This window comes from Capricornis sumatraensis, chromosome 9 (assembly GCF_032405125.1).
Source record: "Capricornis sumatraensis isolate serow.1 chromosome 9, serow.2, whole genome shotgun sequence".
Lineage (NCBI taxonomy): Eukaryota > Metazoa > Chordata > Mammalia > Artiodactyla > Bovidae > Capricornis > Capricornis sumatraensis.
Window position 1 is genome coordinate 108,750,068 of NC_091077.1, and position 23,110 is coordinate 108,773,177.

Genomic DNA, 23,110 nt, shown 5'->3' on the forward strand with positions numbered 1-23,110 from the left:
CAATAAAGTACAGAAATGGTATGGACCTAACAGAAGCAGAAGATATTAAGAAGAGGTGGCAAGAATACACAGAAGAACTATACAGAAATGATCTTCACAACGCAGATAATTAGGATGGTGTGATCACTCACCTAGAGCCAGACATCCTGGAATGTGAAGTCAAGTGGGTCTTAGAAAGCATCACTACGAACAAAACTAGTGGAGGTGATGGAATTCCTGTTGAGCTGTTTCGAACCCAGATCCCCTGCATTGCAGGCAGATTCTTTACCAGCTGAGGCACCAGGGAAGTTCATGCAGCATCAAGTCACTGGGGAGGCACCACCAGTCACTCTACCCCTTTCTTCAAGGGAGTGCTGCCAATCCAGGCTCCTTTGCATCCCTCCTCCTCCTCTCCTAAATCAGGATGCCGTTATCTTAGTCTTAAATGAACACAATGACTGCTTACCTTCCAGTCTCCTTTGGATATCTCTTCCTCTAGGCTCACCTTTTACGTGACTGCCAGAGTAACTATCCCAGACATACATTTCCTGATCATTTTTCGCTTCTTCCATCCCCACTGCTATCAAACCCAAGTGTGTGTGCCCTGCGCACAGTGAGGCCAAACTGAGAAGCTTATTTTGGAGCAGAGAAAGGCTGATTGCAGGCCAGGGCACAGGGAGCAAGCCTTCATGCTCGAAAAGCCCACACTCCCCTAATTAGCACCCCCCTCGGTCTGTGCCTCAGAAGGCAGAGAGGTTGAGGATGCTAGAAGTCTTTTTCCTGCAAACAAGAAATGGGGGACACAGACGGGCTTTGTACCCAGGAGTGTCCCATAGCGTCCTGTCTGGTTTTAGCATGAGGGAAAAGGGTGGACATGTAAAACCATGTCCCTTTGGAACTAGTTAAGAGATTAAAGACGTTTAATTTGTAAAAGAGAGTATGGGTTGGTGGGTCATCCTTGATGCCTTGTAAATATGAAATCTACATATTTTTTAAGAACCCCTCTCCCATTTAGTTGGTACTTCTCTATGTGGAGGAAATAAGTAACGTTTCCCCCTTTCTTTCTTATCTGAATTTCTCCAAGGCAGAAAGGTGAAACTGCCTGAAGGCACTGACTTTTTCTTTACTTAAACACACACACACAAAATTAGTTCCCTGAAAAGCTTGCACAGGGTGCCCTGTTGGAGGAAGAAGGCTCCTGGAGATCCTGGGGACCGTGGCAACGTCACAGAGAAGAGACCCACATGGTCCCAGAGGCTACACTTCTTTTCCTACATGACAGTGGGTTCATCAACGCTCATCGACGTGCTTCCTTACCAGAAACTAAAGGAGACGGCTGCATAAACCACAGAGCTAGCCTGGGCCAGAAATGCCCAAGACAGCAACAGCACACTGACCCGAAGGTGTTCCAGCGGGACCCCAAGGGCAGAGCCGCCCACATGAGCGCCAAAGGGTGGGCGCACGGCCTCCGCCTCATGGCCACGTTCAGATCTCTGCCCAGAGGGCCCCCTGTGATGCTGGGCACCCTTACCACAGCTGTGAAGGAGCTCAAGGGCCTGCGGCTCTGGCTGTTTCTGAAACTCGCCGCCCCTTTGCCTGAATTCTGATGACTACCCACCTCTTCCCAGGTGGGATCGGTAGTGGTAGAGAACCTGCCTGCCAATTTGGGAGATGTAAGAGACGTGGGCCCGATCCCTGGGTCGGGAAAAGTCCCCTGGAGGAGGGCATGGCCACCCACTCCAGTGTTCCTGCCTGGAGAATCCCATGGACACAGGAGCCTGGCGGGCTGTGCTCCACAGGGTCGCAGAGTCAGACAGGGCTGAAGCGGCTTAGCACTCAGTACACACACCTCTCACCTTTCAGAAAGCTTCCAGCTTCCTCCATGGGGGAGAAGAGGTCTTTAGGGCATGATCTCTCCCATCCCCATTCCTTGATCTATGAACAAATTTCCTGCTCTGCTTTGACAAACCTGGTCTCCTTCAATAGGCTTGAATGACACCAGGCAAGGGAAGGCCCTTGAAAGCTGAAACTGCAATACTCTGGCCACCTGATGAGAAGAACTGACATTTGAAAAGACCCTGATGCTGGGATAGATTGAAGGCAGGAGGAGAAGGGGCGACAGGATGAGATGGTTGGATGGCATCACCGACTCAGTGGACATGAGTCTGAGCAAGCTCCAGGAGTTGGTGATGGGCAAGGAGGCCTGGCGTGCTGCACTCTATGAGGTCACAAAGAGTTGGACACGACTGAGCGACTGAACTGAACTGAAAGAAAGACCCTAATTGGAGTCTACCTGATCCAAGAGGATAAGTAACAGAGAGACGTTTCCTGAGACTGGAATGGAAGTTACAGGTCATTCAGAGCAAACTCCTTTATTGTAGCAGCACCCCCAGGAACACAGAAGCAATATCTGGCCACTGAGTATGGGTGGACTGGACCCCACAGCACAGCAGGGGTAGGAAAATCTTCTGCTGGTCTCACTGTGGTCCAGAAGAGACAACAAAACAGAGGAGACGCTCTGGGTGCAACACGTGGCCAAACGTTCCATGGTGCCCCTCCAGTGCTTTGCTGATACATGAGCACCCAGGACTTTTGTGTAACCCCACGGTAGAGATAGGCTTAACAGAAACTAACACTGCATATCCAATCAGAATAGAGGTTTGGAGGGTATACAATCAATTCTAGCACGGGAATATTTCCCGCACACATAAGTCCCTCAACTATGATTCATAACTACTTCATGTCTTTTTATCTTTGTACCAGTAAATAAAGTACTTGACATTTTCCCAGAAATAATAAATAAATATAATCCATAATTAACATGAAATAGTAATATTCAAAACACTGAAACCTGAAGTGGTTAAAGTATTCACATATGATTTAGAAAGCCTTGGGCAATGAGGAAAATGAAGTGAAAGCTACCATTAAGGTCTAAACATGAACTATTCTCATTCACTTCTCATCAGTCATTTATTCAGGAAACCTGCAATGAGCTGATATTTAAATGACCGTCTTGTTCTGACTTGGTTAAATATCTTAAATCTCATTTATTCACTGAAAGGATTTTGTCCTAAAAATGAAACCAGAGAATCCCACACATGTGCCTTCAGGAAAAAAAGACTTAAGAACTGACAGACTGTTTTCCCATCAATGCCCAACTGACAGAAAATCAGAACTTGTCTTCTAATCAATGAATATCCACAAAGAATCTTTCCCCCATTCTCAATCCATGAATGTACTGATTGGTCTCTGGGGGACTTCCCCCTCTTTGGACTCGTTCCACAAAAAATACATCCCGTGCCAAACCCTCAGTAGACTCCCCTGTAGCTTGCTATGGTTTGCATTTTCCGAATTACAATTCCTCTGCTATTCCCAAATAAACTCAATTGCTGGCAATTCCAGCTTGCATCAGTTTACCTCTTTATTTAGGATGTTACCCAACATAGGAAGCCATTTGGCTTTGATGCAAACTATTCACATGACGAACAGCTTGTGGAAGAATGGCAAAAGTGGATACAGTTGTCCCTGAATTACTGTAGTGGATTTCCGCTGTGTGCCGGTGCCCTATAAACGTCATTGACACTGGACTGAAGCTGAGCGGAGCCTTGTGGGATCCCAGGCACCGAGGCCCTTTTGGCCCCCATTTCTTGTATGCAAGACTCCAGCCTTTAGGACCTTCTCTGAGTTTCAAAGGGCAGATTCAACAGTTGCTAATTAAGGAGGACCAGCCAAGAAACCACCTGAAGCATGATTAAAGGGAACAGAGAGGTTCATCAAGATTAGGAGACCTGACATCCTGAGATGAGACCAAGGGCCTGCAAGCCCTGTTGAAGCTTCAAACCTTTGCCACCTGATGTGAAGAGCCGACTCAGCAGAAAAGACCCTGGTGCTGGGAAAGACTGAAACAGAAACAGAAGAGGGTAGCACAGGAGGAGATGCTTGGATGGCATCATCGACTCAATGGACATGAGTCTGAGCAAACTCCAGGAGATAGTGAAGGACAGGGAAGCCTGGCGTGCTGCAGTCCATGGGGTCACAAAGAGTTGGACATGACTGACTGAACCACAACAAAGCCTTATTCAAACCCTAATCTTGTTAGAGACCCCATCTTTGAACCATCATTATAAAACCCTTGAGAAACCTGTATGCAGGTCAGGAAGCAATAGTTAGAACTGCACATGGAACAACAGACTGGTTCCAAATAGGAAAAGGAGTACGTCAAGGCTGTATATTGTCACCCTGCTTATTTAACTTTTATGCAGAGTACATCATGAGAAACGCTGGGCTGGAAGAAGCACAAGCTGGAATCAAGATTGCCGGGAGAAATATCAATCACCTCAGATATGCAGATGACACCACCCTTATGGCAGAAAGTGAAGAGGAACTAAAGAACCTCTTGATGAAAGTGAAAGAGGAGAGTGAAAAAGTTGGCTTAAAGCTCAACATTCAGAAAATGAAGATCATGGCATCTGGTCCCATCACTTCATGCAATATAGATGAGGAAACATTGGAAATAGTGTCAGACTTTATTTTGGGGGGCTCCAAAATCACTGCAGATGGTGACTGCAGCCATGAAATTAAAAGACGCTTACTTCTTGCAAGGAAAGTTATGACCAACCTAGATAGCATATTCAAAAGCAGAGATATTACTTTGCCAACAAAGGTCCGTCTAGTCAGGCTATGGTTTTTCCAGTGGTCATGTATGGATGTGAGAGTTGCACTATGAAGAAAGCTGAGCACCAAAGAATTGGTGCTTTTGAACTGTGGTGTTGGAGAAGACTCTTGAGAGTCCCTTGGACTGCAAGGAGATCCAACCAGTCCATTCTAAAGGAGATCAGTCCTGGGTGTTCTTTGGAGGGAATGATGCTGAAGCTGAAACTCCAGTACTTTGGCTACCTCATGCGAAGAATTGACTCATTGGAAAAGACTCTGATACTGGGAGGGATTAGGGGCAGGAGGGAGAAGGGGACGTGAGAGGATGAGATGGCTGGATGGCATCACGGACTCGATGGATGTGAGTCTGAGGGAATCCCGGGAGTTGGTGATGGACAGGGAGGCCTGGTGTGCTGCAATTCATGGGATCACAAAGAGTTGGACACGACTGAGTGACTGAACTGAACTGAACTGATAAAACCCTTCATCAAATCCTCCTGGGTTGAAAAACAGTTTTTCAAGGCAAGAGCCAGCAATACCCCTCCTTTGCCTGGCAAAGCAATAAACCTAGCTTTTCTACTTCACCGAAAACTCGTTTCAGATTTGATTCCTCACCCATGTACAAGAGAGGCTGAGCTTTCAGTAACAGGATCTAGAGAATAGTCAGATTTAATTATGAATTAGATATGTTTCATACCTATCTGGCATAGACTCAGAATTTAAGTTTTTAACATTAATCTCTAGTGTATTTTTTTAAGCTCCAGTTGAAACAAAGTCGGAAAAGTATATTTTAAAAAACAATTTCTGAGAACTATACAAAATTGTAGTAAGCCTTTGGCTTGGTAACCTGCACTAGAAAACACAAGATTTAGACTCTAACCTTAAGAAAGAAACAATGGTAATTAACCAAAGATAACCAAAAAGATAGAATCCATTCAGATACATTGTTGAGATAAGGTGAAAAAGCAGAGGGGAGGGAAGATCCTACTGTCACCTTGTGTGTTAGGTGCTCAGTCCTGTCAGACTCTTTGCAACCCCATGGACTGTAGCCCACCAGGCTCCTCTGTCCATGGGGTTCTCCAGGCAAGAATACTGGAGTGGGGTGCCATCTCCTTCTCCAACCATCACCTTACCTCTTCCTGGAAATTTTTCCTAAGAGATAACTTGTGCCCTTTTCTCAAGATTAATTGCTTTTTAAAAAATTCTTGCATTTCACATTCTCAAGGATTTTTCCCTGGCCCCCTTACTCGCCAAACTTTTGAAATTTTGAAGTCTACGAGAGGGGCGGGCCGCGCATCTCGCCAAGCCTGTAAGGACTTCGAAACTGCCCAGAGTGGAAAGCAGGATTCAGAGCTAAGGATTCCCGCAGGACAAGGAAGTCCGAGAGCAGAGGAAACTAAAAGAATTCTCCGATTGACAGCAACGGGAAAGCTGCCCAGCATAAAGCCACGTCCCCATCCCCGGCCTTTCCGCACTCCCTGCTGCACGCTCCCCTGGGTGCCCAGGGCCCAGATGGTGAGCCTGGGGGTGGAGAGCGGCAGCGAGCGCCTCCAGACAGCCATGGCCAAGGAACCCGAGGCGGGAAGGCTCGGTGCCCCAACCTGCAGACCTCCGAGCGGGCCCGGGGTGGCGGACGCGGCCGTAACCTCAGCTAGCGAGTGACCGGAAGCAGCTCACTCGGGGCTCGCGGCTGCGCGGACCGGCAGGTTGCTAAGGACGCGGTGGGAGGCACTCAGAGCCGGAAGGCCGCCAATTTAGAAACAGCTGACCAGGCTTAGCCAATCAGCGCCCGCCGGGGAGGCAGCTATTTTAGGGTCAGCTGACCACGGCTAGCCAATGAAGGCTCGTGTGGGAAGGCCGGCCTCTGGCCCGGGGCTGGGCTGGAGGAAGCGCAAGCTGGAATCCTAATTGCGGGGAGAAATATCAATAACCTCAGATATGCAGATGACACCACCCTTATGGCAGAAAGCAAAGAACTAAAGAGCCCCTTGATGAACGTGAAACAGGAGAGTTAAAAACTTGGGCTAAAGCTCAACATTCAGAAAACTAAGATCATGGTATCCGATCCCATCACTTCCTGGCAAGTAAATGGGGAAACAGTGGAAACAGTGGCTGACTTTATTTTGGGGGGCTCCAAAATCAGTACAGATGGTGATTACAGCCATGAAATTAAAAGACGCTGACTCTTTGGAAGGAAAGTTATAACCAACCTAGACAGCATAAAAAGCAAAGATATAACTTTGTCAACAAAGGTCCCTCTAGTCAAGGCTGTGGTTTTTCCAGTACTCATGTACCGATGTGAGAATTGGACTATAAGGAAAGCTGAGTGCTGAAGAATTGATCCTTTTGAACTGTGGTGTTGGAGAAGACTCTTGAGAGTCCCTTGGACTGCAAGGAGATCTAACCCATCCATCCTAAAGCAGATCAGTCCTGGGTGTTCATTGGAAGGACTGATGTTGAAGCCGAAACCCCAGTAGTTTTGGCCACCTGATGCGAAGAGATGACTCCTCTGAAAAACCTGATGGTGGGAAAGATTGAGGGCAGGAGGAGAAGGGGATGACAGAGGATGAGATGGTTGGATGGCATCATCGACTCAATGGACATGGGTTTGGGTGGACTCCGGCAGTTGGTGATGGACAGGGCGGCCTGGCATGCTGCAGTCCATGGGGTCGCAAAGAGTTGGACACGACTGAGCAACTGAACTGAACTGACCAGGGCTAGCCAATCAGAGTCCGCCAAGGACGTTTGGTTCAATTCAGAAGCTCAGTCCTGTTCGACTCTTCGCGACCCTATGGACTGCAGCACGCCAGGCTTCCATGTCCGTCACCAACTCCCGGAGTCCACCCAAACCCATGTCCATTGAGTCCGTGATGCCATCTAACCATCTCATCTTCTGTCGCCCCCTTTTCCTCCCAGCTTCAATCCCTCCCAGCATCAAAGTCTTTTCAAATGAGTCAGTTATTCGCATGAGGTGGCCAAAGTATTGGAGTTTCAGCTTCAGTATCAGTCCTTCCAATGAACACCCAGAACTGATCTCCTTTAGAATGTACTGCTTGGATCTCCTTGCAGTCCAAGGGACTCTCAAGAGTCTTCTCCAACACCAGAGTTCAAAAGTATCAATTCTTCATGCTCAGCTTTCTTTACAGTCCAACGCTTACATCCATACATGACTACTGGAAAAACAATAGCTTTGACTAGACAGACTTTTGTTGGCAAAATAATGCCTCTGCTTTTTAATATGCTAGTGGTCATAACTTTCCTTCCAAAGAGTCAGTGTCTTTTAATTTCATGGCTGTAGTCACCATCTGCAGTGATTTTGGAGTCCAAAAAAATAAAGTCTGACGCTGTTTCCCCATCTCTTTGCCATGAAGTGATGGAACCGTATGCTGTGATCTTAGTTTTCTGAATGTTGAGCTTTAAGCCAACTTTTTCACTCTCTATCACTTTCAGCAAGAGGCTTTTTAGTTCTTCTTCACTTTCTGCCATAAGGGTCGTGTCATTTGCATATCTGAGGTTGTTGATATTTTTCTTGGCAGTCTTGATTCCAGCTTTTGCTTCAACCAGCCCAGCATTTTTCATGATATACTCTGCATATAAAAATCCTTCTCAGTTAGGATCATGGATTTTAAAGAAAGGCTTCTAGGTGGTTCTATACATACCGATATAAGGGGGGAAATTTAAACACAAAGAAATGCCTAGTTTTAAATCTAGTATCTCCCCCAAAATAGAAATTTGTATTTTTACAGAAATCTCTATGTCTAGTAATGGGTGAAGAGTTTCAAATATTCTACTAAATTTCACAAGGGTTTTGTTAAGAGCAATTCTGATTCAATTTAAAGCTAAGGAACAGGGATTGTCCTGGTGAAATAAACTGCTTTTAAAAATTAAGAACTTCAAAAGAAAATTTAATCCTGATGAACTACATCAGTCCTGAATTATTTCTGTTCATAATAGGTACCAAATAAGTCTTTTAATGTTTTAAACTACATTTTGATATTTGAAACAAAAATTATTGGTCCTAATCTGCAGACCACCTTAAGAGTGAACTCTAATATAAACTATCAACTTTGGGTGATTATGATTATGATGTGTCAATATAAGTTTATCAGTTGTAACAAGTTACCACTCTGATTGGAGCATCCATGATGGGGGTGACTATCCATTAGGCGAAGTGGTGAGTGTACATGAGAAATCACTCTACCCTCCTCTTAATTTTGTTGTGAACCTAGAAATACTCTAAAAATAGTAATAATTCAGACTGCAAAAATAAAGTATTTGCAAATAATAACTTAAAAGCAATCCTGATCCCAGGCTTCTAAGAAACATATCCCCCTAATAGAGCAGTAAGTTGAGGATAAGAACAAAAGTGAAACTGAGAGACTGTAAAGGGTATTTCTTAGCAGAATCTAGAGTGCTAACTCACATAGTACATGTTTCCAAAAGAGAGAAAATACAGATAATATTTAAAAAATTAGTATGGGGGAAACTTCTCGAGACAAAAAAAAGAAACTTGAAATAGCAATATGTGTGTGTGTGTGTTTTAGGAGAGAGTGAAAAATGAAATGATTTTGAAGTTCACTTGGAAAACTAAATGGCAAGTAGCCAAAAAGTTTACAAAAAGGAAGCAAGCACAGAAGGGCTTGTCTTAGTACATATTAAAACTCTGTGAGAATTATTTATTAGTCCACATAATACATTAGAAAGAAAATATTTTAAATATCTTCAGATCCCATCCTCAAAAATTGTAGCTGCATCACAGTATCTAATTCAGTGACTCAAACATAGTGCATGCTGAATAAATGGTGTTGGGTGAATTCCTGAATAGAAATGTAGATGATTTTCATTTCATCCTGTGAGCCAGATTCATTGAGTGTCAGAATTTCTGGGTGAAAATATTAATACAAATGAATGACCTGCTTGTTCTATACTTTTGTTTATAAAAGTATAAATATGAGTATAAATATAAGAGTATTCCAACTCTTGAAAGTTGTCAAAATAGTCTGCTAATCTTCACTTGTGTTTTGACTCACATCTAAGTGAATTAAAAAAAAAATTAGTTGCTCAGTCGTGTCTGACTCTTTGTGACCCCATTAACTCTAGTCCACCAGTGTCCTCTGCCCATGGAATTCTCCAGGCAAGAATACGGGACTGAGTAGCCATTCCTTTCTCCAGGGGATCTTCCTGACCTAGGGATCAAACCCAGGTCTCCTGAAATGCCAGCGGATTCCTTACTCTCTGAGGTACCAGGGAAGTTCCAGGTGAATAATAATTGGACTCAAAATATTTATTAAACTATTTCATGGTTTAAATATTTCTATCATATGATTATTTTCCAAAAAACAAACCCTTCACATCTATTTACTAAGGAAGAAGTAAAAATTTTAATCTATATGATTCTGTTAATGTTTGTGTGAAAATGTTCCTAATTATTAATGTTTAGTGCTTACAATATATTCTATCCATTAATTGTTATATGATGGTTTAAATGTAGTGACTTCAAAATATGAACATGAATTGTTTGATAACCCTCCTTTCTAAAGAGGAAGCCAGACCCCTTCCCCTGGCATTGGATTTAGTGACTCACTTCTGGATAACAGAACGCAGCAGGAGTGATGAGGTGGGATAAGGTCATAAAAGTCTGTGTGGCTTCATCTCTGTTGTCTTGGATCACTTGCTCTGAGAAGGAGTCAGCTGTCTCATTATGTGGACACTCAGAAAGTTCTATGGAGAGATGCACGTGGCAAGATATTCAGAGCCCTCGTGATATCAAACCAGCAAGAATTCCACAATCAGCCAAGCAAGCTATCTTAGAAATGGACCCTCCTGTTCTGATCAAGCCCAGTCAAATCTAAGATGACTAGACCCCAAGTTGAAGTCTTGACTGCAACTTCATGAGAGACCCTGAGCCAGAACCACTAATCTAAACCACTTTCAGATCCTCAAACTACAGAAACTCAATTCAGTTCAGTTCAGTCGCTCAGTCGCGTCCGACTCTTTAAGACCCCATGAATCGCAGCACGCCAGGCCTCCCTGTCCATCACCAACTCCCGGAGTTTACCCAAAGTCACGTCCGTCGAGTCGGTGAGGCCATCCAACCATCTCATCCTCTGTCATCCCCTTCCCCTCCTGCCCCCAATCCCTCCCAGCATCAGAGTCTTTTCCAATGAGGCAACTCTTCGCATGAGGTGGCCGAAGTACTGGAGCTTCAGCTTTAGCCTCATTCCTTCCCAAGAAATCCCAGGGCTGATCTCCTTCAGAATGGACTGGCTGGATCTCCTTGCAGCCCAAGGGACTCTCAAGAGTCTTCTCCAGCACCTGAGCAACGTCTTTCTTAAACTAGTTTGAAGCCTTGCATTCTGTACCTTTTCAACATTACTATTTTAGAAAGGTTTTGAAGAAATATATGATGGAAGGGCTTTATTAGTGCTTTGCATGAATGCTGAATTGCCAGTCATGTCTGACTCTTTCAACCCCATGGACTGTACCCGCCCACCAGGCTCCTCTGTCCATGGAATCCTCCAGGCTAACATATTGGGAGTGGGTTTCCATTTCCTCCTCCAGGTGATCTTCCCAACCCAGGGATGGAACCCGAGTCTCCAGCATCTTCTGCACTGGCAGGTGGGTTCTTTACCACTGAGCTGCCTGGGAAGCCTGGTAGTGCTCTAGAGACTGTTGATTAACTGCTATGGACGGATTTAATAATCTAAAAAATTTTATTGCCGTGTCCCATAACTAAATCTAGTGTATCTATTTTTTCTAAAATAATTATTTTTTCTTAGCAAAAACAAAAACCACAAAATGCTATCTTAGAACAATTAGAAAGTGGAGAATAAAAAAATAAGTAAAGCTACACCCAGACATAACGTATATCCTTTTATTGTGTGCGTATCTTTATTGTTATTTTTACAAAAGTGAAATCATATCATGCACAATAGTTTTAATCTAATATGAACACAGTCACTTGTCATTTACTATCTACTGCTGATGTAATTGTTCACACACGGCCTCAAGCCCTTCTCAGCTCCTTCACCACTATCACTCTAGATCAAATTACTGCTATCACTTACCTCGGCAGCTGGCAACGTCCTGCCAAGTAGAAGAGACTTTCACCTTCGCCCCAAAAGGAAGCCAGGTTTCCCCTTCTAGAACATCATTAAGTTCACCCCCCCTCTACTCTTAGAAAACCTAAGTTCTTGTCTGTCACCAACAAGGCCCAGTCCAACTTGGCCCCTGTGCTCCTTTCAGCTCTCAGTGAACGCTTGCTCATTGGCTACCTAGTTTGTCATCAGACCTTATACTTAGCTCTACTTTGAAAAATTTTCTCCGAGATAGTCACACATGGCTTATCCTCTCACTTCATTTATGTCTGTTTAAAGATTATTTCAAATTATTGGCTTCCCTGACCAGGCAATCTAAAAATTCTGCCTCTATCATTTAAGTTTAAAATATAATACACGACATTATCTGACATTATAGATGCTTGTTTCATTATTTGACATGATAAATTTACCTGTTATTTGCCTCCCAATAAGAATGTCAGTTCAGCAATGTAGGGACTCCATCTTGTTTATTCATTACTCTGTCCACATTGCTTAGAATAGTACCTGGTACAGTTAGGTGCTTGATAAATATATTTTGATTACAGAACCATATGGATGCACCATTTTAATTATTAGTAATAATTACTTGATATTTGAAATCCTAACAATTTTTCCTGTTGTGAGCAATTATATCATGAATATGTCCATAAGTAAATATTTACACCCTATGTTTGTTTCCTAAGATTTAGGAGTCAAAGCTATGACTATTTTTATACATATTTTTGATACATACTGCCAAAATTGGAGAAGGCAATGGCACCCCACTCCAGTACTCTTGCCTGGAAAATCCCATGGGCAGAGGAGCCTGGTAGGCTGCAGTCCATGGGATCGCGAAGAGTTGGACACTACTGAACGACTTCACTTTCACTTTTCACTTTCATGCATTGGAGAAGGAAATGGCAACCCACTCCACTGTTCTTGCCTGGAGAATCCCAGGGATGGTGGAGCCTGGTGGGTTGCCGTCTATGGGGTTGCATAGAGTTGGACACGACTGAAGCGGCTTAGCAGCAGTAGCCAAAATGCCCTCTATCAAAAAGTTGTTATATTTTAGGACTTCCCTGGTGGTGGAAGGGCTAAGACTCCAAGCTCCTGATGCAAATGGCCCAGGTTCAATCTCAGGTCAGAAAACTAGCTCCTACATAACACAACTAAAAATCCTGCATGCCTCAACAAAGATCAAAGATCCCACACCCCGCAAATAAGACTTAGAACAGCCAAATAAATTTTTAAAACACATTAGTTTTCTTGCCTGGAAAATTCTATGGACAGAGGAGCCTGGTGAGTATAGTCCATGGGGTCACAAGAGTTGGACACGACTGGACAATTGAGTATGCGCACACACATGTGCGTGCACACACACACACCACACATACAGTTTATATTTTATACCATTCCAGAAAAGAATGTTACTTTTTTCTCACTTTGCACAATATTGTGTATTGCCCTTTTAAACAGTTATTTTTATAGAGAAAAAATGGTTATTACTCAAATTTGCCTTTCTCCAGTTACACAGATACTTGTTCATTTAACTATTACCCATTTGCATTAAATACGTTGTCTCTTCATGTACTTTTCTTATATTTCTACCGCTTTTCCCTTACTGTTAAGAGTTCGTTTTTACAATAAAGTAACCCATTGTCCAAACCATGTTAAAGTGTCATTTTCCCAGGTTGTGGTTTGTCTTTAAATTTTGATTATTGTGTTTTTACTTTATCTCATGTAGAAATTTAAATTTTGTATGGTCAAGTTGATTACTCTTTCTCTACACTGCTTTTGACTTTGCTGTCACCTTCAGAAAGTTTTCCGATCCACTATCTGAAAAATATTCACCAAGTATTTTCTTTCAATATTCAATCTTCAAAAACTAAAAAAAAAAAACACAATATATTACAGCTGGAATTCATATAACAGTAGGTTGTGAGGTGAGGCTGTTGTTTCTTCCTCTCAAGTGGCTACCCAGTTATCCTCCTTTTAATCAGCCATCCTTTCTCCAGTGACATAGACGTGAAGTTGTGAGATGCCCTTGTTTTTATATGACAAGTATATATATGTACACACACAGAGAGGACTTTCTCTCTTCCTTTTAATAAACAATAAGTTTTGGGCCTGAGCCAATCCCAATCTTGAGCCATCATTCTTAAGGAACACAGATATATCTTTATTACGTTCAGTAACTAACTGGATATTAGATATCCAGTAAGTAGGTACTAGCGTTGGAATAATACTGAATACACTTACTAAGGGAAAGAATACATTTTCCCAGACACATTACAACTCAAGAATGTCAGTCCACTCAAGACGAAGCTGATGATTACTCTGAAAAAAAAAAGAAAGGTTCGCTCGTGGAAGACTGAGAATAGTGCGTCAGAGTTCTCCTCTGAAAGCCCTCAGAATCCTGGGCGGCCGGGGGAAGAAAGGACCGAGGAAGAACCCATGCTGGGCTCGTTGAGATCTAAGGAGACACATGCTGCCAAAACAGCCCATGGAGCTAATAAAAACAGGTAGTAGATGACTCTTTTAGAAGTCCTCTTAATTTTCAACTAGGTGTCAGTTTTGAACAGTATCGCTTGGGATTTAAATATGCCCCTGACTTGAGAAACACAAGGCAAAAAAAAAAACAAACAAACAAAAAACTACAGTAACTATTCAAAGTCGTTCTGTGGCCTTGGAAAAGGAAGATGCTTAATTCCTAAGTCCTGGAGAACAGTTTGTATTTTTGGGAGGAGCCAGGAGGGCAGGAACGAGGAGGGCTTTCTCCCGCGACCTTCTATTCTAAGGCTTGCTCCAGCCTTCCACAGACGTCCGGGTTCACTGGGCCGAACTAGGCATCTCAGCAGATTTCAGTCGGAGCGCCAAGTACCGGAGGGAAAGCCAGGTGGGACCTTGCGGACATCGGCAACTGGACCCTCCAAGAGCTCCTTCGTGGCTGGCGGGGCATTAGCGAGAGAAATATAGATCTCGGGCCCCTATGTGGGGCGAGGCACTTCCGGGTGAGACGCCCAACCGCGCGTCCTCTCGCCGCACGCTCCTCTCGCCTGCTCAGAGGTCTCCCTCCAAAGCCCTAGCACCTCCCAGTTCCCGGCATCCTCCCACCTCCCGGCATCCTTCTCGCGGGCCGCCGCTCCGGGTGCCGCCGCGTTTCCTTAGCAACCGCGCCTCCCGCGGCCGCAGGAAGCGGTCGGGTCACGTGCTCCCCGCACGTCCGGGCCGGCGGCGTGACTTCCGGGTGTCAGGCTGCCCGGGCGCCGCGGCCGCTGAGGAGAGGCTGTGTGGCCCGGGTGGCGGCGGGCTCCGGGGCGGGCTGGCCTTACGCTGCCCCTGTGCGCGATGCATCCGCGGCGCCCGGACGGGTTCGACGGCTTGGGCTACCGGGGTGGGGCCCGGGACGAGCCGGGCTTTGGCGGCGCCTTTCCGGCGAGGTCCTTCAGCTCCGCGTCGGACCTGAGCCGCTGGGTGACCTCTCCCCCAGACATCCCGGGGAGCCGCAACCTGCACTGGGCCGAGGAGAGCCCGCCCCGCGGCGCGCCCGCCCCCTGCACGCCGCCCGAGGGCCCGGCCGAGGGGCCCTGCCCCGGCGGCGCGGGGCGCAGCGGCGGTGAGGGCCTGGGGGGCGTGCAGGGGCGGGCGCCGGAGGGAAGGCGGTGAGGGCCTGCGGGGCGGCAGTGCGGGCCTGGAGGCCTCGGAGGGCTGGCGGGGTGGTGCGCGCGGAGCGGCAGGGAGGGACCCCGGGCGCTGGAGGGGCGGGGAGAGTGATCGGAGGCCAGGCCCCCGCAGACCGCGGAGTGGCGACCTGCCGCGCCGCCCCTTGGCGCTCCTTTCGCCCTCTGCCCCCGGAACAGGCCTCCGCCCTCTCCCTACTCCAGTGGTTTCTGGAGAGGCTTGCCATAGCCTTGGCGTGGCAGCGATCACGGAAGGTTTCGGGATGCTACCTCGCATGCCCTGAATCCACAAAGGAGACTGGTTTGCTGTTTATCGGGACTCACGTGAGAAATAGCTGATTTGACCGTCCGCTGTATCACCTTCATTCCATTGATCAGTGGTGGCTTTGCGCTGTGCAAAGAACTTTCTCCGAGACCATAGGCAGTCTTGGGCTCAGAGCTTTCTCTACCACTCTTAAAAGCTGAGACTTTCTTATCTTTGTGTTCTCTTGCTGTCCTCATCTTTAAGGTGTATAGAATAATAATTCAGGGTTTTGTTAAAAAAAAAAAACCCAACAAACAAAATGAGGTGTCAGTAATGCCTGAAACAGTGTGGACCACACAGTAGGCTAAAAGTCAGTCTTTTTTCGATGTAATCATAGGAGTCGTGTTTGTGTTCTAGATCCCAAACTACTGCTGTGTTTTCCCACCTCCTCTCTTTTTTTTTACTTAAAAACTCCGCTAAAGAATGAAAAACACTTAAGACATTTTCAAGATAAGAATTTGGAATCAAGACATACTCTGCAGTGTCAGAAGATCGGTTCAGTTCAGTCACTCAGTCGTGTCAGAGTCTGCGACCCCATGGACTGCAGCACGCCAGGCCTCCTTGTCAGAAGATAGAGATGTTTTAATTGCAACCCTATGTGATGTAGATATTTTCAACATCGTCTGGAGTCATAAAATGGAGATAATGGCTGCTGCATGTCCCCGTTCTAAAAGTGTTAGATCATATCCTTAAATATTATGTACATTCTAGACATAAATTTTAGCCCCATTTCTTTGACTAGGAAGTACAGTAACATTTATTTGGGTTACGGGGAGGAACAGATTGTACTATCATCCAGTGAGGATAGATGGAGGATCAGTGACTTACTCAGTGTTATATAGACAGTTAGGTTTTTACTCTGTCTAGCTCTGTTTTTTCCCATAGGTCTCAGAAGGAGTATTGGAAAGTTATAAATTATTCAAAATGCATATGTGATTGCCTCACAGTTACCTTCTCAGGCAGTAAAGCTGACGTTTTATCTTTTCATAATTTATGCGTTGATGGTTATAATGAGATCTTAATATCCAGGGTTTTGTATGGAGTGTTTTGCAGCAGTTAAGAGGCTGATGAAAAACTCTGCAAAGAGTATAGAAGCCTGGGAGACTTAGTTAATACTAGTAAGCCTTCCTGACACCTTCCAGAGAATGTCAGTGGTATTTTTTTGTTAGTTTGTTGGATGACCTATACAAACCCAAAGGGAAAAGATGAAAGGAGGAAAGTATCTTAATTGGGCAAAAGAAGCCCCTGCCCTTGTACATTTTTCAAGGCAATGGTGGTTTCCCCAGAGATTGTTTACATGGTCTTGTTCTGCCTCTCAGGGAATAGTGAGGGCATTACTTCATTAGAAAGAGCAGAGATGAGAGGGAGGGATTGGAGAAGAGGGGAGTGAAAAGAGAATGGGAGAAAAGTCCCTTGTGAATATTTTAGCTGAAATTTAATGTCTAGTCTCTTGGGGTTTGATATTTCATCTTTATGATTTTAAGTTTTTCAGTTAGGGAAAAAAAAATTATTTTCTCTTTTGACTGTAAACCCAGCTGTAAACCCTCCTGATCAGACTATAACTGTGCCATGAGCAGCAGCACGTATGTACGCAGTAGTGTATCACAGAGACCTGATTTAGCTGCGTGTTCAGTCACTCAGTCAAGTCCGACTCTTTGCAACCCATGGGCTACAGGGTGTCAAGTGGCCTCTGTCCCTGGGACTTTTCAGGCGAGAGTACTGGAGTAGGTTGCCATATCCTTCTCCAGGAATTAAGCAGCTACTATCAAACTATTCTGGAGGAAAATGGCAACCCACTCCAGTATTGCCTGGGAAATCCCATGGACAGAGGAGCCTGGTGGGCTACAGTCATTGGGGTCACAAAAGAGTGGGACACGACTTAGCAACTAAAGAACAACACATCAAGGTCTTTAAAACTTGAGAAGAGAGCCTCTTTTTCCCATTTCAGCTACCCTAAGTGCTCTTTCAACTTAATTATATTCATGGGATGTTTTGCTTACAACTGTTGGTGTAACACAGATACTTTCCACCAGTCACAGTGAATGACTCATTACAATACAGGAGGCATGGTTGATGAAAGTTATCAGTCAGAGTCCTCACTACAAAAAAAAATTAGTTGGAAGTTGAAAACTAGTAGCCCTTGGCATTTACCTGCAAACATGTTTGATTTGGTCTACATGAAATATTAATCCTTTTTAAAATAGTTGCCAGCATTTTAAAATTGGAAGATACTATATAAAAATGAGAATATCTGTTTAGAAAAATCACAGCTTTGAAACCCTGAACTCAGAGTTCCATGTGGCACCAATGAGTTGGAGCTGAAAAGCAGTTAGGGAGTCTGCCCCTTGTAACTTGCCACAAGCCCCAGTGGAGCTCTTCACTCATTCAAATGACCTTTCTGGCCCCTGTCAAAATTTGATTTGGGGACATGGAGTTTAAATGAATGTCATGTTAGTAAAAAGGTATTTCCTGTTCTTTTTCATGGTAAAACCTAAATAATGGCTATGAGTAATCTTATTCCTTCTATTTTAGAGCAGTTGAATAGATTTGCTGGATTTGGTATTGGACTTGCAAGGTAATGTTTTGTCTAAAGATTCTTAATTCAAATATTATTTAAAGTTTTTTTCTTTAATTTATAATGTTAAATAATTTGTATTACTTCCTTTAGATTGATTTTTGGAGAAGTAGCTAAATATTAAAAAGTGATGTGCAGAAAAAAATATTTAAGACCTATAATTTTCCCCCATAAGGATAGTGAAAATTCATTCAGTTTTCTAAACACAAAATAATTTAAAGGAATATTGTAAGAACTTTTCATGTGTCTGTCCAAAAAATAAAATGTAATTTTATCTCCCCCTCTGAAAATAAGTAATTTTGCATTGAACTTTTTTCCTCAACATCAGAATTATGACAAGATATTTAGCAGCATAGCATCTGTAGAATCAAGATTTCCATATGTTGTAAAATATTGTGTAAATATAGTTTTTGAGATGTCTTTAGTATTTATTTTGTGATATTTGATTCAACTAGTGTTGATGTGATAAAGAGTTGATGTTAGAGAGGAAAAAAGAGCATAGCATCTAGGTTTCACCTAATATGTTCATTAAAATCCCTAAAACTTAAGTGCAACGTACATCCACGCCAAAATTTATAGGATGGATGGCTCTTCTGATAAGAACTTTGTTCACAGCACATCCTCTGAAAGAAAGGGGAAGGGGCATTTAAATTGTCTAGGAAGTAAGTTTTCCATATCAGGCCTACAAGTGTATCGATAATTTCATCTTTATACTGTACATATTAATATTACATGTTGTTTCTTTGCTTAGCAGTTTGCAAATCTGACTTTAGTTTTTTTTCATATTGAATCTTGTTATTGGTACAATGATTTGTAAACACGTCTAAACATTTGAAAACTCTGTGTTTTTACTTTTAAGAATAATGCATCACTAAGTAGTACATGGTTCTTTAAGCATAAATCGCATGTGTTGTAAAGATGGGCTGCCCTTCTATAGTCTTTTCACAGAAAACGTGCTGGCCCATCCCTGCATCGTGCTGCGCCGCCAGTGTCAGGTAAGCGTGCTTTCTGTGGTATTCTAAACAGTGACCCTAACCCTGATTTGATGTATAGGCCTCAGGTAAATGGCTGAGACCATGTAACCATTATTCCGTGTGATGTATACCAAAACGTATAATATATCAGTTCTCAAACTTTTTGGTATTTGAAAGCTAAGTCTTAAAATTTATTGAGATCCCCAAAGAACGATTGTTTATATAGATTCAGTTCAGTTCAGCCGCTCAGTTGTGTCCGACCCTTGTGACCCCATGGACTGCAGCACACCAGGCCTCCCTGTCCATCACCAACTCCTGGAAACTTGCTTAAACCCATGTCCATTGAGTCGGTGATGCTATCCAACCATCTTATCCTCTGTCATCCCCTTCTCCTCCTGCTCTCAATCTTTCCCAGCATCAGGGTCTTTTCCAGTGAGTCGGTTCTTTGCATCAGCTGGCCAAAGTATTGGAGCTTCAGCTTCAGCATCAGTTCTTCCAATGAACACCCAGGACTGATCTCCTTTAGGACGGGCTTGTTGGATCTCCTTGCTGTCCAAGGGACTCTAAAGATCTTCTCCAACACCACAGTTCAAAAGCATCAATTCTTTGGCATTCAGCTTTCTTCACAGTCCAACTCTCGCATTTATGGATTAAATCTACCAATATTTGCCATTTTAGAACCCCAAACTGGAAAAAAAAAAAAATATATATATATATATATATGTTCATATATATATATGTTCATATATATATATGTTTAATTCATTAAAAAAACAATAAATTGATGAGGTATTAGCATAAAGAACATTTTTATGAAAAATCACTATAACGTTTTTGAAAATACCTTTAATGCCTGGCATAATAGAAGCCGGCCAGATTGTCACATCTGTTTCTGCAGTCTGTTGCAACACATGGTTTTTGAAAGAAACAAGAAAGCCTAGCCTTATATACATATGTATTTAAAAATGGGAGTTTTATATCTTTTTAGATAATTGGCAGATAAAGTTATTTGCAATGTGATATCCGAAACCACACAGATCAAATTTTTTTATACTCTTTTACATTAAAACCTGTTGATCTGTCCTTCATGTTGAATGGGTTTCTTTTTACTCATCACGTGTGATTCTGTTACATCATGCATTGATTAATTGAAAAATATTGATTTACTGATTATATAATCTTCTAAATGTTATGACATTTGCTTTTACTGTATTAAAATACCACCATCATTACAATCACTATAAATCTCACCAGAAAAGTATTTTGAGTTTTGGTAGGTTCATGATAGTGGATGTAGGGTTTCCAGATTTCTAATTTTTGCTCATAGGCTCAAATTTATCATTGGCAACTAATAATCTTGTTCTCTAATCAATGAGCCACTTTGTTTAGTTTTAAAAATATGTTTGTCCCAAGTAACTATAGTCTTCTTAGTTTTTCCAGGAAAAAAAATGGTATTCCGTGGAAAAAAGTGACTATTTTCAGACTTACAGCTCCATCAGACAAGTTCTTTTTCTTATGACAGCATATTCATTATGCAATACATAAAATATTAAATTAGAAAGATGATATGTACTCAGGAGTCAAGATTCTATAAAAGTCACTGCTTCACCAAGGACATCTTTTAGGGAAGGTGGCTTTGCCTCTTCACACGTGAGTCAGATGAAGAATTCAATAAGCACGAAAATAGCGTTTGGTGCCGCTGCCTTCAGTTATGCCAGAGTTAGCAGTCTTACCCACTATTGCTTTTGCACTATTATTGGAAATGTCAACACAATAACAAAGGAAATGATGCCTTAGTATCAAGAAAATAATTTTGAACACATCTGTCCCCTGAGAGGATAATGAGCTTTTGAGGGCTAGTGGGCCACACTGGCAAAAGCACCTATAGTATAACATCATCTTTGAAAATTGAGTTAGAAAAGATAAATTAGTTTTTTTTTAAAGATAAGTTTTTTATATGTTTAGCACCAAAAAGTAAGCATATAGAGAGAATTCAATATTTGAATAGTAGGAATAGTGTATATGCCCTGCTGCTGCTAAGTTGCTTCAGTTGTGTCCGTCTGGGATTCTCCAGGCAAGAACACTGGAGTGGGTTGCCATTGCCTTCTCCAATGTATGAAAGTGAAAAGTGAAAGGGAAGTTGCCCAGTCGTGTCTGACCCTTAGCATGGACTGCAGCCTACCAGGCTCCTCCATCCATGGGATTTTTCCAGGCAAGGGTGCTGGAGTGGGGTGCCACTGCCTTCTCCAATATGTGCCCCAGAAGAGTGAATTTTAGACACATTTTTTTCATTGTGACAATATTGCATTGAAAGCCAGTGTATACATATATGAGTGCTGTTTTAAAATGGTTTATAAAGTGGTACTTTCAGAGTGTGTGACGCATTCTGATACTCTTTTGTTATGGCACCTAATAAACATTAGTTCTGACTCCCTATACTGATTTCATAATTTCCCAGTTGTTCATAGCTTGTTACTGCTTGCTGTGGAAGACAGAAGTCTGTTGCCAGAGTTCTTTGTGGTTCCTGTGTGTTGAATGGCACGAGCATTTTGCCACAGTGAATTTCGTGCTGATATTTAAGGAAACATCAATATCAGACAACAAAGCCTTCTTTATTATATAGTTTATTGCAGGCAGATTGTTCACCAGCTGAGCTATGAGGGAAGCCCGGATATGTTACACGTTGGTCTTTCAGGGCTGTGTGTGTAACCACATGTTCTTCACTTTTGAGTTATTTAGAGCATTTTCTAAAGTAGTTTCGCTTCTGCATGATCCACCCTGACTTTACAATTGAGCTTTTGCTTATGCTGTGACTCCACTGTGTATCTTTGATGCTCTTATCTCTTGACAAAACAATAATAGAAAATAATCGTAAATATCTTTTTTACAGGTTAACTACCATGCTCGGCACTACCATCTCACCCCATTTACAGTCATCAATATTATGTACAGCTTCAACAAAACCCAGGTGAGAAATAATCTGTCTATTCTAGTAAAGCTGTTTATAATGTACCATTTGGCCTTAGTAACAGTTAAACCAATAATAATTCCTTTTAATTTAGTTACTGAAGATATTATAACTCTTATGCTAAAACTAACTTGACTGGGTAATAATATCTTTTGATATCACTGAATAATCAGTAACTTCACATCTTTGCCAAAATTAATTAAATATTAAGGGTATTTAATCCATATTAGAGATAATTAATTTAGAGTGTTTGTCTTGGCCTAAATGTAGGCCACCCAACAAATATTAAAGAAAGGAGGAAATTTACTTGTCACTCTCTACTAAAATGTTCTTAGAATAATGTCTTACTGGAAAATAGCAGAAAACATTGAATGTCAAGTTTTATTAAGAACTTTTATATTTCCTTTTTAGGCATTAGCAGAAATAATAATAAGTTTTGTTCATTTTAGGGACCAAGGGCCCTTTGGAAAGGAATGGGAAGTACATTTATTGTGCAGGGAATCACACTTGGAGCAGAGGGAATAATCAGTGAATTCACACCTTTACCAAGGTACCTTCTTAGCATTTTTCATTATTAGCTTCATATTAAAAATATGAAAAAATGATAGTTGCTAAAAATACCTTGAATTTGAAAACTTGCCTAAAGTAGCTAAGAGAAGAAACAGAGTCAATAATTATGTCTTATGGAATTGGTATGCGATAAAGAAAACCCTTCCTGGCCTAGTATCTATTGAGATACGTCTTTCAGCTCCTGCTGCTATGTATTCAGTTCAGTTCAGTCACTCAGTTGTGTCTGACTCTTTGCGACCCCCCGCCAGGTTCCTCTGTCCATGAAATTCTCCAGTCAACACTGGAGTGGATTGCCATCTCTTCCATGGACTGTAGCCCGCCAGGCTCC

General features: G+C 42.8%; 1 protein-coding gene across 3 annotated transcripts in view; it reads left to right on the top strand.

The window, feature by feature from the left end:
- Positions 1-15,059: 15,059 nt before the first annotated feature.
- SLC25A46 (solute carrier family 25 member 46) overlaps positions 15,060-23,110 on the top strand; it is a 28,651-nt gene continuing 20,600 nt past the window's right edge. For 2 of the 3 annotated variants that reach the window (XM_068980017.1, XM_068980019.1), the window contains exons 1-5: positions 15,060-15,327; positions 18,228-18,270; positions 19,208-19,265; positions 22,135-22,212; positions 22,662-22,762. In XM_068980017.1, the coding sequence (XP_068836118.1) occupies positions 15,060-15,327; positions 18,228-18,270; positions 19,208-19,265; positions 22,135-22,212; positions 22,662-22,762 (548 nt within the window). Of the gene's footprint in view, positions 15,359-16,032; positions 16,038-18,227; positions 18,271-19,207; positions 19,266-22,134; positions 22,213-22,661; positions 22,763-23,110 lie in introns of all 3 variants that reach the window. The other variant, XM_068980018.1, reaches the window with a different exon arrangement.